The sequence below is a fragment of the Ranitomeya imitator genome, chromosome 6 (genome assembly GCF_032444005.1).
Source record: "Ranitomeya imitator isolate aRanImi1 chromosome 6, aRanImi1.pri, whole genome shotgun sequence".
Lineage (NCBI taxonomy): Eukaryota > Metazoa > Chordata > Amphibia > Anura > Dendrobatidae > Ranitomeya > Ranitomeya imitator.
The window spans coordinates 567,316,361-567,331,339 of NC_091287.1; the positions used below are offsets into that span (position 1 = coordinate 567,316,361).

A 14,979-nucleotide genomic window follows, 5' to 3' on the forward strand; every position below is an offset into this window, starting at 1 on the left:
GTTGGACCTCTGCTGCAGCACCATGTTCGCTTGTGCTGGCTTCTGCGGCCTCTGGGCTCTGTGGCCTGGCTTGGTCTGCTTCAAATTGCACCAGTTCAGCGACCATTTGAGTCTTGGTCTTACCCTGGGGGTTCAGGCCATGGCACGTGCATATGCCAGCAAGAAAGTCCTTCTTCTGCTGGTTGTACCAGGCTTCCCCTTTCGCAGCCATGGTTGCCAAATAAAAGATAGGATAGAAAAACGAAGAGAAAGGGAAGGGATAATTACCAGTACGCAATTGTCTCACAACTAAAAAGCACTGAGTTCGTTCTCCAAACTTATTTGCGCAGAGTCCTCGCAAGAACTTTCTGCAAGTTTTTAGTGAGAGGAATGATTACTCAAACCAAATCACTAATGCTCTGAGATATCCCACCGCCTTGCCACCAATTGTCACGATTCCCCTGACCGCTGTCACCAATTGGTCAGGATTCCCACCGTGACCGTCACCCCTACGTCACGGATTGAGGTGACTTTAGGCCAACAGACGGCTATCACATGTGCAGGGGGGCTTATCTTAGTTATCCCTCCACTCCACGATGTGATGAAAAAACACACACAAGGCTATTGACCTCTTAGTTTACAGCAGGGGCTTATTCTAGGTATCCCACTGCTTTTCTATATACCACGAACTGCAGGGATTTATGTATATCCCGCTTACAGTTCCACTTAACACTTGCAGCTCTCTGGCGCCCCTACTCTCAGGTCAGATTAGGTACTGCACCCTGGGTAATTAGTCGCCAGAAAGGCTGCCTGCTATGTACTGGCTATTGGGCACGCTGCAGCGACGCGATAACTACTCCCACTCAGGCAGGAACAATAATTATTAACGCCGCAGCCGCTACAACATAACCCAAAAGTCTGCACACTTCTCGCTGCCACCAGCTTCGATTAAACGGGTCTGAAGCTAACCCAACACAGTAGCGTAATTCTCTTCAAGAGACAGGGTACGGCTTTTAGAGCATGGAGAACTGAACTAACATATAATAGTATATCCCATTAACAAATTAGGCAGTGCTTTATCAAAAATATTTTATAAAGATGTTACAAATGAGACAATTGCAAATATGTACATGGGTAATTATAACATAAAGGGAATAAATGAGAAAAGATAACACTCACATGTTAAAAGCATGGCGGACACCCCAGGCTAGTGCAGTTTCCATACATCCCAGTCCATGGGATGTACTCAGCTCCTCCAGGACAATAGGACAAGAAGTCCAGAAGAAGAAATCAAGCAGAGAGACTGAGCTGGGGAGCCTGCCACAACTTAATACCTTAAGGCTTTGACATCACAGAAGGGCTGGCTTATCCAGACCCTCCTCTCTCTACATTCTGAGTACTTCAATCTTAAATTTATCTACTTGCTATAACTTCGCTACAACACATGACAGAGTCAGACCAAACCTATCATTCATCTCGGATTAACGTGAGCATTCTAATGAGATCAAATATGTCCTATCTGGGATACATATTTACAGAGAAAACCCTACTTCTTTACCAGATGGAGTTAGAAGCCCGAGTTTCAAGGGATGGGTACATACACCGAGTGGGAATACGAATGTATATTTTCGTGTTCTTAACGTAAACATGGTGCATAATATCGTACAAAAAACAAACAAAGAATCTTTCAAGAATTTTGGAGCCATTTTTCCAGTTCTAACTGGTGAAGGTGGGAGGGGTGAAGGACTTTCCTCTGAGCCTGGAATTTACGACCCCAGGGCAATAAAACCCCCTTCTAGCATACAGTCTGTAGCCCAGAGAGAAACAAGTAGAGTCAGCTAGTGAAGGGGGGGTTTAGCCCACCTCATGAGCTGAAGAGCAACTAAACTTATATGATATTTCATACCATATTGTGACAACTCCATACAGAATGAGCCCCACATAGTCCTCCATACAGAGTAATGGGCCCCAAATTTTCCTCTATACAATATAATGGGCCCCACATAGCCCTCCAAACAGAATAATTGGCCCCACATATTCCTCCTTATAGAATTTTAGCCCCACATAGCCCTCCATAAAGAATAATGACCCTATATAACCTAAAGGTACCGTCACACATAACGATATCATTAACGATATCGTTGCTTTTTGTGACATAGCAACGATATCGTTAAGGCCCCTGCTGGGAGATCGTTGGTTGCTGAGGAAAGTCCAGAACTTTATTTCGTCGCTGGACTTCCCGCTGACATCGCTGGATCGGCGTGTGTGACACCGATCCAGCGATGTCTTCACTGGTAACCAGGGTAAACATCGGGTTACTAAGCGCAGGGCCGCACTTAGTAACCCGATGTTTACCATGGTTACCAGTGTAAACGTTAAAAAAACAAACACTACATACTTACATTGCTGTGTATGTCCCCGGCGCTCTGCTTCTCTGCACTCCTCCTGCATCCTGTGTCAGCGCCGGCCAGCCGGAAAGCAGAGCGGCTGACCGGCGCTGACAGTGCAGAGAAAAGCACAGCGCCGGGGGACAGACAGCGGAAGATAAGTATGTAGTGTTTGTTTTTTTAACATTTACGCTGGTAACCAGGGTAAACATCGGGTTACTAAGCACAGCCCTGCGCTTAGTAACCCGATGTTTACCCTGGTTACCGGGGACCTCGGGATTGTTGGTCGCTGGAGAGCTGTCTGTGTGACAGCTCTCCAGCGACCAAACAGTGACGCTGCAGCGATCGACATCGTTGTCGGTATCGCTGCAGCGTCGCTTAGTGTGACGGTACCTTAACATCTGATCTGTGAGCTCCATGTTATAGAGCAGGAGGAGCCGAGCGGGCTGATTTATAGAGGAATATGCAAAAGTCTTAGGCAGGTGGAAAAATGCTGCAAAAGTAGGAATGTTTTCTAAGTAGAAGTGTTAATAAACTATTAACAATTAACAAAATGCTAAGTGGCTGAAGAAAGGAAAAAACATCCAACCAATGTCACTCCTCCCTTCCTCCTCCCTGCAGAGAGCAGATGAGGGCTGAGGCTTAGCCGTCACCGCCGGTGGTAGTTTGGCAGCAGGGGCGGTGTCTCTTCCTTCGTGGTCACTGTGCTTTGCTTTTTATAGGTTTTCACTTAGCAACATGGCTGAAACGATGCAGCAGCAACAGAATGTGTCAGTAAGGCTAGGTTCACACTAGCGTTGCGCCGCCCTGCGTCGGCGACGCAACGCGCGACGCACGTAAAAACGCGCGCAAACGCGCGCAAAAATGCGCGCGTTTTGCGACGCGTGCGTCGTTTTTGACGAAAATCGGACGCACAGAAAATGCTACATGTAGCGTTTTCTTGCGTCCGACGCTAGCGTCGGAAACGACGCATGTGGCGAAAAACGCCACCAAAAAAACGCACGCGTCCCCTATGTTAAACATAGGGGCGCGTCGCCGCTGCGTCGCCGACGCAACAGCGGCGCAACGCTAATGTGAACGTAGCCTAAGGCTGATAAACCTCCCACTGGTGAGCTCTACATATGGCATGGTGTCCTCTGCCTACATGACCACTAAAGACCACCAGCCCTACCCGAAGTCTGTATGTAACGTTGCAGAGAAAAGTGTGAAGAGTATCAATGTCACTATAAGATTAGTCCTGGAGGTGATGACCCAGCCCCGGAGCCCTGGAGGTGATGATCTGGCCCCGGAGAACTGATCTCACATCATCCAGTCTGTCTGGGATCACATGAAGGATCCACACAAGCCTCATACACAGAAGATCTGGGGCAGTAACGTCTTGCTAATTTCCTACTTAGCATACAGGTGACGAGAAGAAGGGATGCAGGCGACAGGAGGTCATCAGATACTGATGATTGAGGAGATGGACGGTCACCAGATACTGTTAATGGAGGCTACGGATGGTCACCAGATACTGATGATGGAGGGATGGGTTGTCACCAGATACTGAAGATGGAGGTGATGGGCGTTCACCAGATACTGAAGATGGAGGTGATGGGTGGTCACCAGATAATGATAATGGAGTCAATGGGCGGTCACCAGATACTAATGATTGAGGTGATGGACAGTCACCAGATAAAGGTTGACGATGGAGATGGGAGGCCACCAGTTACTGAGGATGGAGGATAAAGGAGGTCACCAGATACTGATGATGGCGGCGATGGGCGGTCACCAGATATTGATGATGCAGGTGACGGCGGTCATCAGATACGGACAATGGTGGCGATGGGCAGTCACTAGATACTGATGATGGAGGCGATGGGCGGTCACCAGATACTGATGCAGGTAACGGTGGTCACCAGTTACTGACGATGGTGGGATGGGTGTTCACTAGATACTGATGATGGAGGCGATGGGCGGTCATCAGATATGGACGATGGCGGCGACGGACTTCACCAGATACTCACGATGGAAGCGACGGATGGTCACCAGATACTGACTATGGAGGCGGCGGACGGTCACCAGATTCTGATGATGGAGGCAATGTGTGGTCAACAGATACTGATGATGGAGGCGAAGGCGGTCACCAGATACAATGATACTGATGAGGGTGGTGACGGACTTCACCAGACACTCATGATGGAGGCGACGGATGGTCACCAGATACTGACAATGGAGGCAATGAGCAGTCACTAGATACTGATGGGATTTTGGCACTGGGTGGTAACCAGATACTGATGGGATTTAGGTACTGGGCTGTCACCAGATACTGATGGGATTTAGGCTTTGGCCGGTCACCAGATACTGATGGGATTTAGGCGCCGGGCTGTCACCAAATACTGATGGGATTTAGGCTTTGGACGATCACCAGATACTGATGGGATTTAGGCGCCGGGCTGTCACCAAATACTGATGGGATTTAGGCTTTGGACGATCACCAGATACTGATGGGATTTAGGCACTGGGCTGTCACCACAAAATGATGGGATTTAGGCACCGGGCTGTCACCAGATACTGATGGGATTTAGGCTTTGGACGATCACCAGATACTGATGGGATTTAGGCACTGGGCTGTCACCACAAAATGATGGGATTTAGGCACCGGGCTGTCGCCAAATACTGATGGAATTTAGGCGCCGGCTGGTCACCGGATACTTATGGGATTTAGGTGCTGGGCTGTCACCAGATACTCATGGGATTTAGGCTCCGGGCTGTCACCAGATACTGATGGGATTTAGGCACTGGACTCTTGCCAGATACTGATGGAATTTAGGCGCCGGCTGGTCACCGGATACTTATGGGATTTAGGCACTGGACTCTTGCCAGATACTGATGGGATTTAGGCACTGAGCTGTCACCAGATCCTGATGAGATTTAGGAACTGGACTCTTGCCAGATGCTGATGGGATTTAGGTGTCGGCTGGTCACCAGATACTGATGGGATTTAGGTGCTGGGCTGTCACCAGATACTGATGGGATTTAAGCGCTGGGCTGTCACCAGATACTAATGGGATTTAGGCATCGGGCTGTCACCAGATACTGATGGGATTTAGGCTCCGGGCTGTCACCAGATACTGATGCGATTTAGGCTTTAGCCGATCACCAGATACTGATGGAATTTAGGCGCTGGGCTGTCACCAGATACTGATGGGATTTAGGCACTGGATTCTTGCCAGATACTGATGGGATTTAGGCTCCGGGCTGTCACCGGATACTGATGGGATTTAGGCACCCAGCTGTCACCAGATACTGATGGGATTTAGGCTTTGGCCGATCACAGATACTGACGGGATTTAGATGCCGGGCTCGAAACGTTGCCTCAATACATTATTGATCACTGTGGTGTTCCTCAATAAATATTTCACGCTTATGACGCAATTTGAATACATTCTCTGAGTGCGGATGTTTGTCCGAATTTATGAGTCTACTGGATCCAGTCCAGGTTCAGCCTGCACCAGCTTCACGCTTCCAGAGTGCACGCCTTTCTTCTCAGAACTGATAGGATTTAGATGATTGGCTGTCACCAGATACTGATAGGATTTATGCACTGAGCTGTCACCAGATACTGATGGGATTTAGGCGCCGGGCTGTCACCAGATACTGATAGGATTTAGGCACTGAGCTGTCACCAGATACTGATAGGATTTATGCACTGAGCTGTCACCAGATACTGATGGGATTTGTATTTTGTTACTCAATATAAAAAAAAGTCAATAAAAATTGTAATTTATTAATTTATATCTGTTCTAACAATAGAAGTCCAGTAGGCGGTTCTAGTCGATGATTGACAAGTATCAGAACAGTGTCAGCCACTCAATAGCACCGCCCATTGGAGTTTTACTCTCTAAGGGCTCCTTTCCTCTTGCGAGAAACACGTTCATGTCTTGCATGTGAAAACCAAGCTCTGGCGCCGGCACTTTGGAGCAGAGCGTGTGGCTGCATAGCAACACATGGAGCTGCACGCTCCGCTCCCAAGTGTCGGCGCCAGAGCTTGGTTTTCACATGTGAGACACGGACATGTTTCTCGCAAGTGGAAAGGAGCCCTAATAAGTGTTAACCTATATTCAAATTACACTGAATAATTTCCCTCAGACGTCGTTTCATGGTCTAGAAAAGGTATTAGATAAAATACTGTCAATCACTGCTGAGAAATAAGAGTGCACACTAGAGATGGGCAGATCGATTTGCGATACTCAAGTCCTTCAGGCAGGTCAATAGTCTCTGGCCGCTGCCCAGGGGATATAGGCTCACAACTATGTTTCTTTCTGTGGAGGGGCATGGCTTTTGATTGGCCAGGTTGGTGCCATGTCATGATGATGTCACACAGGTCCTGGCTAATTTAAAGACGCTTCAGGGATTCTACAAGGTAAGACACTCGTGAGCCTCCCGTCCAGTGGCCCGAGACTACTGACCAGCGACGATGGCCTGAAGTCCCATGAATTGATCCGCCCAACTCTAATACACATAGCTTGGAAAGTGGTGTGAAATTCTCAGTCTGCCTCATTTTTTTTCTCTGTTCTTGAGTTTTAATCCTCTTCCACAATCTCTTTTATTCTCAGCACTTCCTGAATCTCCTAAGAATGGCCTCACATGTGCCGGATGTTTCCAGATCACCCATGACTCTTGTCACAGCTATGAACCCGTACAATGCCATGGAAATGAGGTCCAGTGCTTCTCCTACACCCACCTGCCCCTAAATAATGATGGTGAGTGGAGCGCCCTGCGAGTGGTAGTAAAAAAAAATGTCATTGCTATAATTCGAGAGGGTAACTTATTGTTAGTCAGAAATGTCTGAGACAAACCTTCCCTGAACCTCCCTCTTGATGGGGCAATGACCCTATGGCTCTTGGATAACACCAGAAATCTCAACCGGATGGCTCCAAGGGCAATTACTGTCTCTCCAAATATTGACTCTCTTCTTGGACACTGGAACTGTAACGTGTCACTAAGCAGTAGCCATGGGCAATATACTCATCTCTTACACCCAGGCACATTACATGAAGGTGGGGGTCTTGGCACGGTTTGTGGACTCCTGCTATGGTGGCGCTACGCTCTTGCAGGCCACATTACCAATGACTTGGGTTAGCCAGGACCAGGTGTTGAGGACTTCAATGAGGGAGACCACCAGTCAAAAATAAACTTTTTTCTGAACGATGACTTGGTGGGGATAAGCGGGTACACAGCTTGATAAACATTTCCTTTACAATATGCAGCATTTTTACACACAGTCTCCTAATGCACTTGTTCTCTGCCTTCACTGTGTCACCTTCCTTCCCCACAACCCCGCTCAGTACTACAGTCCAGTTATGGAGAGTCCTATTGTCAACCCGCGGTTCTGTGTCTTCTTTCCCTTCATTGAAATTATTTTGCCAGTGTGGTCGGATTTTAGCATTTCTACTACTGACACCTTGGACCTCCCACTTGGGGCACACTCTTCACCTCGTGTTCTCTGTCTGATCCTGACCCGTCACCTTACTGTGTTATAAACTTGGGGGCATAACTACTATTCGTCCTATCCCCGGACCCACCTATGGTGCATCACTCTGTTCTTCGGTAACCTCTCTCTTTTTGTCTATCTTTACTCTGGATCATGCTAACCCCTGCCTTTGTCTCCTCTCACTTCAGGACTCCCACGTCATGCGGCACTTCTTATCCAGACTCTAGGCCCACTTCTCCCGCACAATGGACCCTATCCAACATCCCGACAGGAAACAATCTCTGTCCCTTCACCTCAGTCCCTCCCACTCTGGGCAAATCCCAATCATTAACTCTAGCTCTCACTACTATTGTGCTGAACACGATACCAACACTTAACAAATATCACAGTTCACATTATATAATGCCACATTACGTGTGTTATTCCAGGGGAATGTGGGCAGTATGTCCATTTCCTAACGTTTCCTCCTTCTTTATCAATGGCAGTCCCTAACCATACAAAAACCTTGAAAATACCAATAAACTTCACATGCACACAACATATATTAGACCAGTTGGGGTCCTTTTCTTATTCTAAGAGAAACACAGACCCAGTCCTACTTGAATAGGACCCTGGAACCACGACCTCTTTTTTTTTCTAACCCGACAACAGTCCTCCGGATTATTTTTTTTCCCTTTTTAACAAGGCCTTTAAGCCGACACAACAGGACACGGTTCATTCCTTTAAGGGTAGCCCTTTAGGTCAAGGGCACAGTCCATTATCCTCCCATCAGTCTGTAGGACAGGTGCATGTAGGAAAGGAGATAAAAGATACATGCCTACACGATGCACACACCTAAGGTATATTGCGAGAAGATCAACTTTATTAACACCTAGTGACATATAGTTATAACGTGTAAAAATATAAAAAGTGATCGACATAACCCCCCCTGGATCTATAATGCAATCACAATCAAGACAATATGGTTATAAACATGTAGTCCTGTCGGGTCAAGTAGTGGCGAACAATCATAAGAAAACCATAAGATCGTTACCGACAAGATATAGATAAAAGCTAGTGATGAGCGACTATACTCGTTACTCGAGATTTCCTGAGCACGCTCGGGGGTCCTCCGAGTATTTTTTAGTGCTCAGAAATTTAGTTTTTATCGTTAGCCAACATAAGTACATGTGGGGGTTGTCTGGTTGCTAGGGAACCCCCACATGTACTTAACTGGCTAAAAGATGTAAAACATTCAGCTGCGGAAATTAAAACTAAATTTCCGAGCACTAAAAAATACTCGGACGACACCCGAGCATGCTCGGGAAATCTCGAGTAACGAGAATATTCGCTCATCACTAGTAAGAGCCCATGTAAGGTGCCCTAATGCAAGATCGCTAAAAAGGGCTCCCGTGCATGTTTGCCATATCAGGTATGGGAGATCAAGCCCCACTCGTATCGCTGCTCACGCAGCTTCATCAGGGGTAGTGACGTGTTTTTACTTGTACGTCCCTAGGTGTTAATAAAGCTGTTCTTGTCACAATATACCTTAGGTGTGCACATCGTATATGCATGGATCTCTTCTCCCCTTTCCTACATGTATATATTTCATGCATGATGCAGCACCCTACATCCAGCCCGTGAGCCCATCAGTGCACCCCACTTTTTCTTCATTCCCTGTAGAACACATTTATATAATTCCTGCCCATGATACAGGCACACCGTCCCTTAGGTATATGCTTCAGTCCTTCACTGACGGTGTAAGATGTTCCAGTGACTGCAACGTCTTTCAGTCTTGCAGGATGAAATGCAACAAAGGAAACATATCGGGGTGGGGGGGACACTTTGGCCATCCATGGCCAACAACATGGGGGAGTCCTGGCACATGTGGGTCCTAGACCAGCTGGTTCGTGACTCCCAGGAGCCTTGAACTGCTCCATTTACTGGGTGCAACGAGCACAGAATGGCCTTTTCCAAGTTCTGACTTCTCATTGGTCTTCCTCCTTCTCCAGGGACCACGAGGACGACCTCTGCCCTTACCCTATATACGTGTCCTCCTTGCGCCTGCTCCAGATATGGTGCTGCCTCTAAGGCATCAGGAGTCCCAGACTTGTGGATATGAGCCGATGTTCTGACCACAACCTGTACAATGACTAACCATTGCGGCAGCGAGGACACCATCCTATACTCCATCGCCGGAATAGATGTGGTACTGCTCATGCACCACACTCACCGTGCACCATCTGCAGGGGCCATCCATCTTGAGGAAGGTTACTTGCGTACCTGGTGTGAGATTGTGCATCCTCCGGGAGAAGTGATTAATTTCCACCATTTTCTTCTCCAAGTAGATTTGATGGCCGGTCCCAAATTCATAGATGAACCTGTGCTCGCATTGCAGATCATAAGTCGCTGGAAGTCCTCAACTTTGTCTCTCACGCTGCTCTGCATCCTATGTCACCGCTCCGTCTTTCACCGAGTTGGGATTTTCTTTGGCTCGCAACTCATTTCTCTTTCTCCTCCGCCCATTTTCCTGAGTCCCACATTACTGAGCAGGCCTTTAATTCCACTGTACTTTATGGAAGCGAACGCTACCCTCTGTGGGCTGGAACTTCCAGTTCCACCACTCCCTCCACTAGGCATAAAGCCTGGAGGGCTGGACAGCTCTTCACGCCATTTTGTGCCTTCTAAGCCTTTGATGAGCGGGACCGTCTCGTTGTTCTGTGCTCCTATTCACTAATTTAACATTCATGTATGGCGATAACCGGCGATACTCGTCGCTTACACCCCAGCTCGTTACATGAAGGTGGGGGTCCTGGCTGTACATATGGACTTGTGCTATGGGGGCACTGCGTCATTTCAGGCTTGGGTTGGCCAGGACCAGATGATGAGGACTTCAATGAGGGAGACCACCAGTCAAAAATAAGCTTCTTACTGAGCGATGACTTGGTGGGGATTATGTACAGTAGATGGCGGGTACACAGCTTGATCAACATTTCCTTCACAAAACAAAGCATTCTACGCACAGTCTCGGGTCCTTCCTCCTAACACACTTGGTTTCTGCCTTCACTGTGTCACCTTCCTTCCCCACGACCGTGCTCAGTACTACCGTCCAGTTATTGAAAGTCCTAATTTCAACTAGTGGTTTCACGTCTTCTTTGCCCTCAAGGGAATTACTTTGCCAGTATGGCCGGTACTTTGCTTCTCTACTACTGACGCCTTGGAACTCCCACCTGGTGCACTCTCTTCATCTCACGATCTGTCTCTTCCTGACCCTTAATCCTTCTGAGATATAAACTCGGGGCCCGTAATGCAAGTCGTCCTATCCGAGAACCCATCTCTGATGCATCACTTGGGCCTTCATTAACTTCTCTCTTTTCCTCTCCCTTACTCAGGATCACGGTATCCACGGTCTTACTCTCTATCCCAAACTATAGGGACTGCTTCAAGAAACCCAATGAAATTAACATACAAGTTCACCAACCTCTGCTATAATCCCAAAATTATGAGTAAGAGAAAGGGCTCCCAAGTCTTTTGGCACTGCTTATTGTCCAGACCTACGGTCAGCTGTTAATGTACCCTGGGCCCTATCTAACGTCTTCACCTTAGCCCCTCCCACTCTGGGCAATTCCCAATCAATAACTCTAACTATCCCTACTGTTAGGCTGAACATAATACCAACACTACTGATGAATATCACAGTTCTTATTATACAATGGAACAATATGCGTGTTCTTCAAGAGGCAATGTGGACAGTATGTCCATATCCTTTCATTTCTATCCTTACATATGGGGGATATGTGGATGACACACTATCATAGAGGATCTGTGGATGATGCTGTTATGGGGGAGTCTGTGGATGATGCACTGTTATGGGGGAGTCTGTGGATGATGCACTGTTATGGGGGAGTCTGTGGATGATGCTGTTATGGGGGAGTCTGTGGATGATGCTCTGTTATGGGGGAGTCTGTGGATGATGCACTGTTATGGGGGAGTCTGTGGATGATGCACTGTTATGGGAGTTTTGTGGATGATGCAGTTATGGGAGTTTTGTGGACGATGCTCTTTTATGGGGGAGTCTGTGGATGATGCACTGTTATGGGGGAGTCTGTGGATGATGCACTGTTATGGGAGTTTTGTGGACGATGCTCTGTTATGGGAGTTTTGTGGACGATGCTCTGTTATGGGGGAGTCTGTGGATGATGCACTGTTATGGGAGTTTTGTGGACGATGCTCTGTTATGGGGGAGTCTGTGGATGATGCACTGTTATGGGAGTTTTGTGAACGATGCTCTGTTATGGGGGAGTCTGTGGATGATGCACTGTTATGGGAGTTTTGTGGATGTTGCACTGTTATGGGAGTTTTGTGGACGATGCTCTGTTATGGGGGAGTCTGTGGATGATGCTCTGTTATGGGGGAGTCTGTGGACGATGCTCTGTTATGGGGGAGTCTGGACGATGCTCTGTTATGGGGGAGTCTGTGGATGATGCTCTGTTTTGGGAGTTTTGTGGACGATGCTCTGTTATGGGGATCTGTGGATGTTGCACTGTTATGGGAGTTTTGTGAACGATGCTCTGTTATGGGGGAGTCTGTGGATGATGCTCTGTTATGGGGGAGTCTGTAGATGATGCTCTGTTATGGGAGTTTTGTGGACGATGCTCTGTTATGGGGGAGTCTGTGGATGATGCACTGTTATGGGAGTTTTGTGGACGATGCTCTATTATGGGGGAGTCTGTGGATGATGCACTGTTATGGGAGTTTTGTGGATGATGCTCTGTTATGGGGGAGTCTGTGGATGATGCTCTGTTATGGAGATCTGTAGATGTTGCACTGTTATGGGAGTTTTGTGGACGATGCTCTGTTATGGGGATCTGTTCATGATGCTCTGTTATGGGAGTTTTGTGAACGATGCTCTGTTATGGGGGAGTCTGTGGATGATGCACTGTTATGGGAGTTTTGTGGATGATGCACTGTTATGGGAGTTTTGTGGACGATGCTCTGTTATCGGGGAGTCTGTGGATGATGCTCTGTTATGGGGGAGTCTGTGGATGATGCACTGTTATGGGAGTTTTGTGGCCGATGCTCTGTTATGGGGGAGTCTGTGGATGATGCTCTGTTATGGGGGAGTCTGTGGACGATGCTCTGTTATGGGAGTTTTGTGGACGATGCTCTGTTAGTCTAAGTTCACATTTGCGTTGTGCGCCGCAGCGTCGTCGCCGCAACGCACAACGCAAACAAAAACGCAGCAAAACGCATGCACATGCGGCGCCAATATTAAAGATAGGGTCGACACGACGCATGCGTTTTTTAAAAGGTCAGCGCCGCCCGAAAAATGCAACATGTTGCGTTTGCCGCGCCCAGACAGGTGCGCCCTAACGCCGCATGCGGCGTAAAACGCAACAAAACGCAACACAACGCATGCACATGCGGCCCCATGCGGCGCCAATGTTAGAGATAGGGCCGCACGACGCATGCGTTTTGTTGCGGCGGCGACGCTGCGGCGCAAACCGCAAATGTGAACGTACCCTTATGGGGGAGTCTGTGGATGATGCTCTGTTATGGGAGTTTTGTGAAAGATGCTCTGTTATGGGGGAGTCTGTGGATGGTGCACTGTTATGGGAGTTTTGTGGATGATGCTCTGTTATGGGGGAGTCTGTGGATGATGCACTGTTATGGGAGTTTTGTGGATGATGCACTGTTATGGGAGTTTTGTGGACGATGCTCTGTTATGGGGGAGTCTGTGGATGATGCTCTGTTATGGGAGTTTTGTGGACGATGCTCTGTTATGGGGATCTGTGCATGATGCACTGTTATGGGGGAGTCTGTGGATGATGCACTGTTATGGGGGAGTCTGTGGATGATGCTCTGTTATGGGGGAGTCTGTGGATGATGCACTGTTATGGGGTTTTGTGAACGATGCTCTGTTATGGGGGAGTCTGTGGATGATGCTCTGTTATGGGAGTTTTGTGGACGATGCTCTGTTATGGGGATCTGTGCATGATGCACTGTTATGGGAGTTTTGTGGACGATGCTCGGTTATGGGAGTTTTGTGGACGATGCTCTGTTATGGGAGTTTTGTGAATGATGCTCTGTTATGGGGGAGTCTGTGGATGATGCACTGTTATGGGGGAGTCTGTGGATGATGCACTGTTATGGGAGTTTTGTGGACGATGCTCTGTTATGGGAGTTTTGTGGACGATGCTCTGTTATGGGAGTTGTGAATGATGCTCTGTTATGGGGGAGTCTGTGGATGATGCACTGTTATGGGGGAGTTTGTGGATGATGCTCTGTTATGGGGGAGTCTGTGGCCGATGCTCTGTTATGGGGGAGTCTGTGGATGATGCTCTTTTATGGGAGTTTTGTGGACGATGCTCTGTTATCGGGGAGTCTGTGGATGATGCTCTGTTATGGGAGTATTGTGGATGATTCTCTGTTATGGGAGTTTTGTGGACGATGCTCTGTTATGGGGGAGTCTGTGGATGATGCTCTGTTATGGGGGAGTCTGTGGATGATGCTCTGTTATGGGGGATCTGTGGATGTTGCACCGTTATGGGAGTTTTGTGGACGATGCTCTGTTATGGGGGAGTCTGTGGATGATACACTGTTATGGGAGTTTTGTGGATGATGCACTGTTATGGGGATCTGTGGATGTTGCACTGTTATGGGAGTTTTGTGGACGATGCTCTGTTATGGGGAAGTCTGTGGATGATGCTCTGTTATGGGGGAGTCTGTGGATGATGCACTGTTATAGGAGTTTTGTGGACGATGCTCTTTTATGGGGGAGTCTGTGGATGATGCACTGTTATGGGGATCTGTAGATGTTGCACTGTTATGGGAGTTTTGTGGACGATGCTCTGTTATGGGGGATCTGTGGATGATGCTCTGTTATGGGAGTTTTGTGGACGATGCTCTGTTATGGGGGAGTCTGTGGATGATGCTCTGTTATGGGAGTTTTGTGGATGATGCACTGTTATGGGAGTTTTGTGGGCGATGCTCTGTTATGGGGAAGTCTGTGGATGATGCTCTGTTATGGGGGAGTCTGTGGATGATGCACTGTTATAGGAGTTTTGTGGACGATGCTCTTTTATGGGGGAGTCTGTGGATGATGCACTGTTATGGGGATCTGTAGATGTTGCACTGTTATGGGAGTTTTGTGGACGA

At 47.9% G+C, this 14,979-nt stretch overlaps 2 protein-coding genes across 2 annotated transcripts in view; both read left to right on the forward strand.

The window, feature by feature from the left end:
- LOC138643509 (uncharacterized) overlaps nucleotides 1-14,979 on the forward strand; it is a 1,192,186-nt gene that overhangs the window by 339,900 nt on the left and 837,307 nt on the right. The window lies entirely within an intron of this gene.
- LOC138641559 (phospholipase A2 inhibitor PIP-like) overlaps nucleotides 1-14,979 on the forward strand; it is a 67,491-nt gene that overhangs the window by 48,310 nt on the left and 4,202 nt on the right. Inside the window, exon 5 of the mRNA XM_069729022.1 lies at nucleotides 6,965-7,111. Coding sequence (XP_069585123.1) covers nucleotides 6,965-7,111 — 147 coding nt within the window. The remainder of the gene's footprint in view (nucleotides 1-6,964; nucleotides 7,112-14,979) is intronic.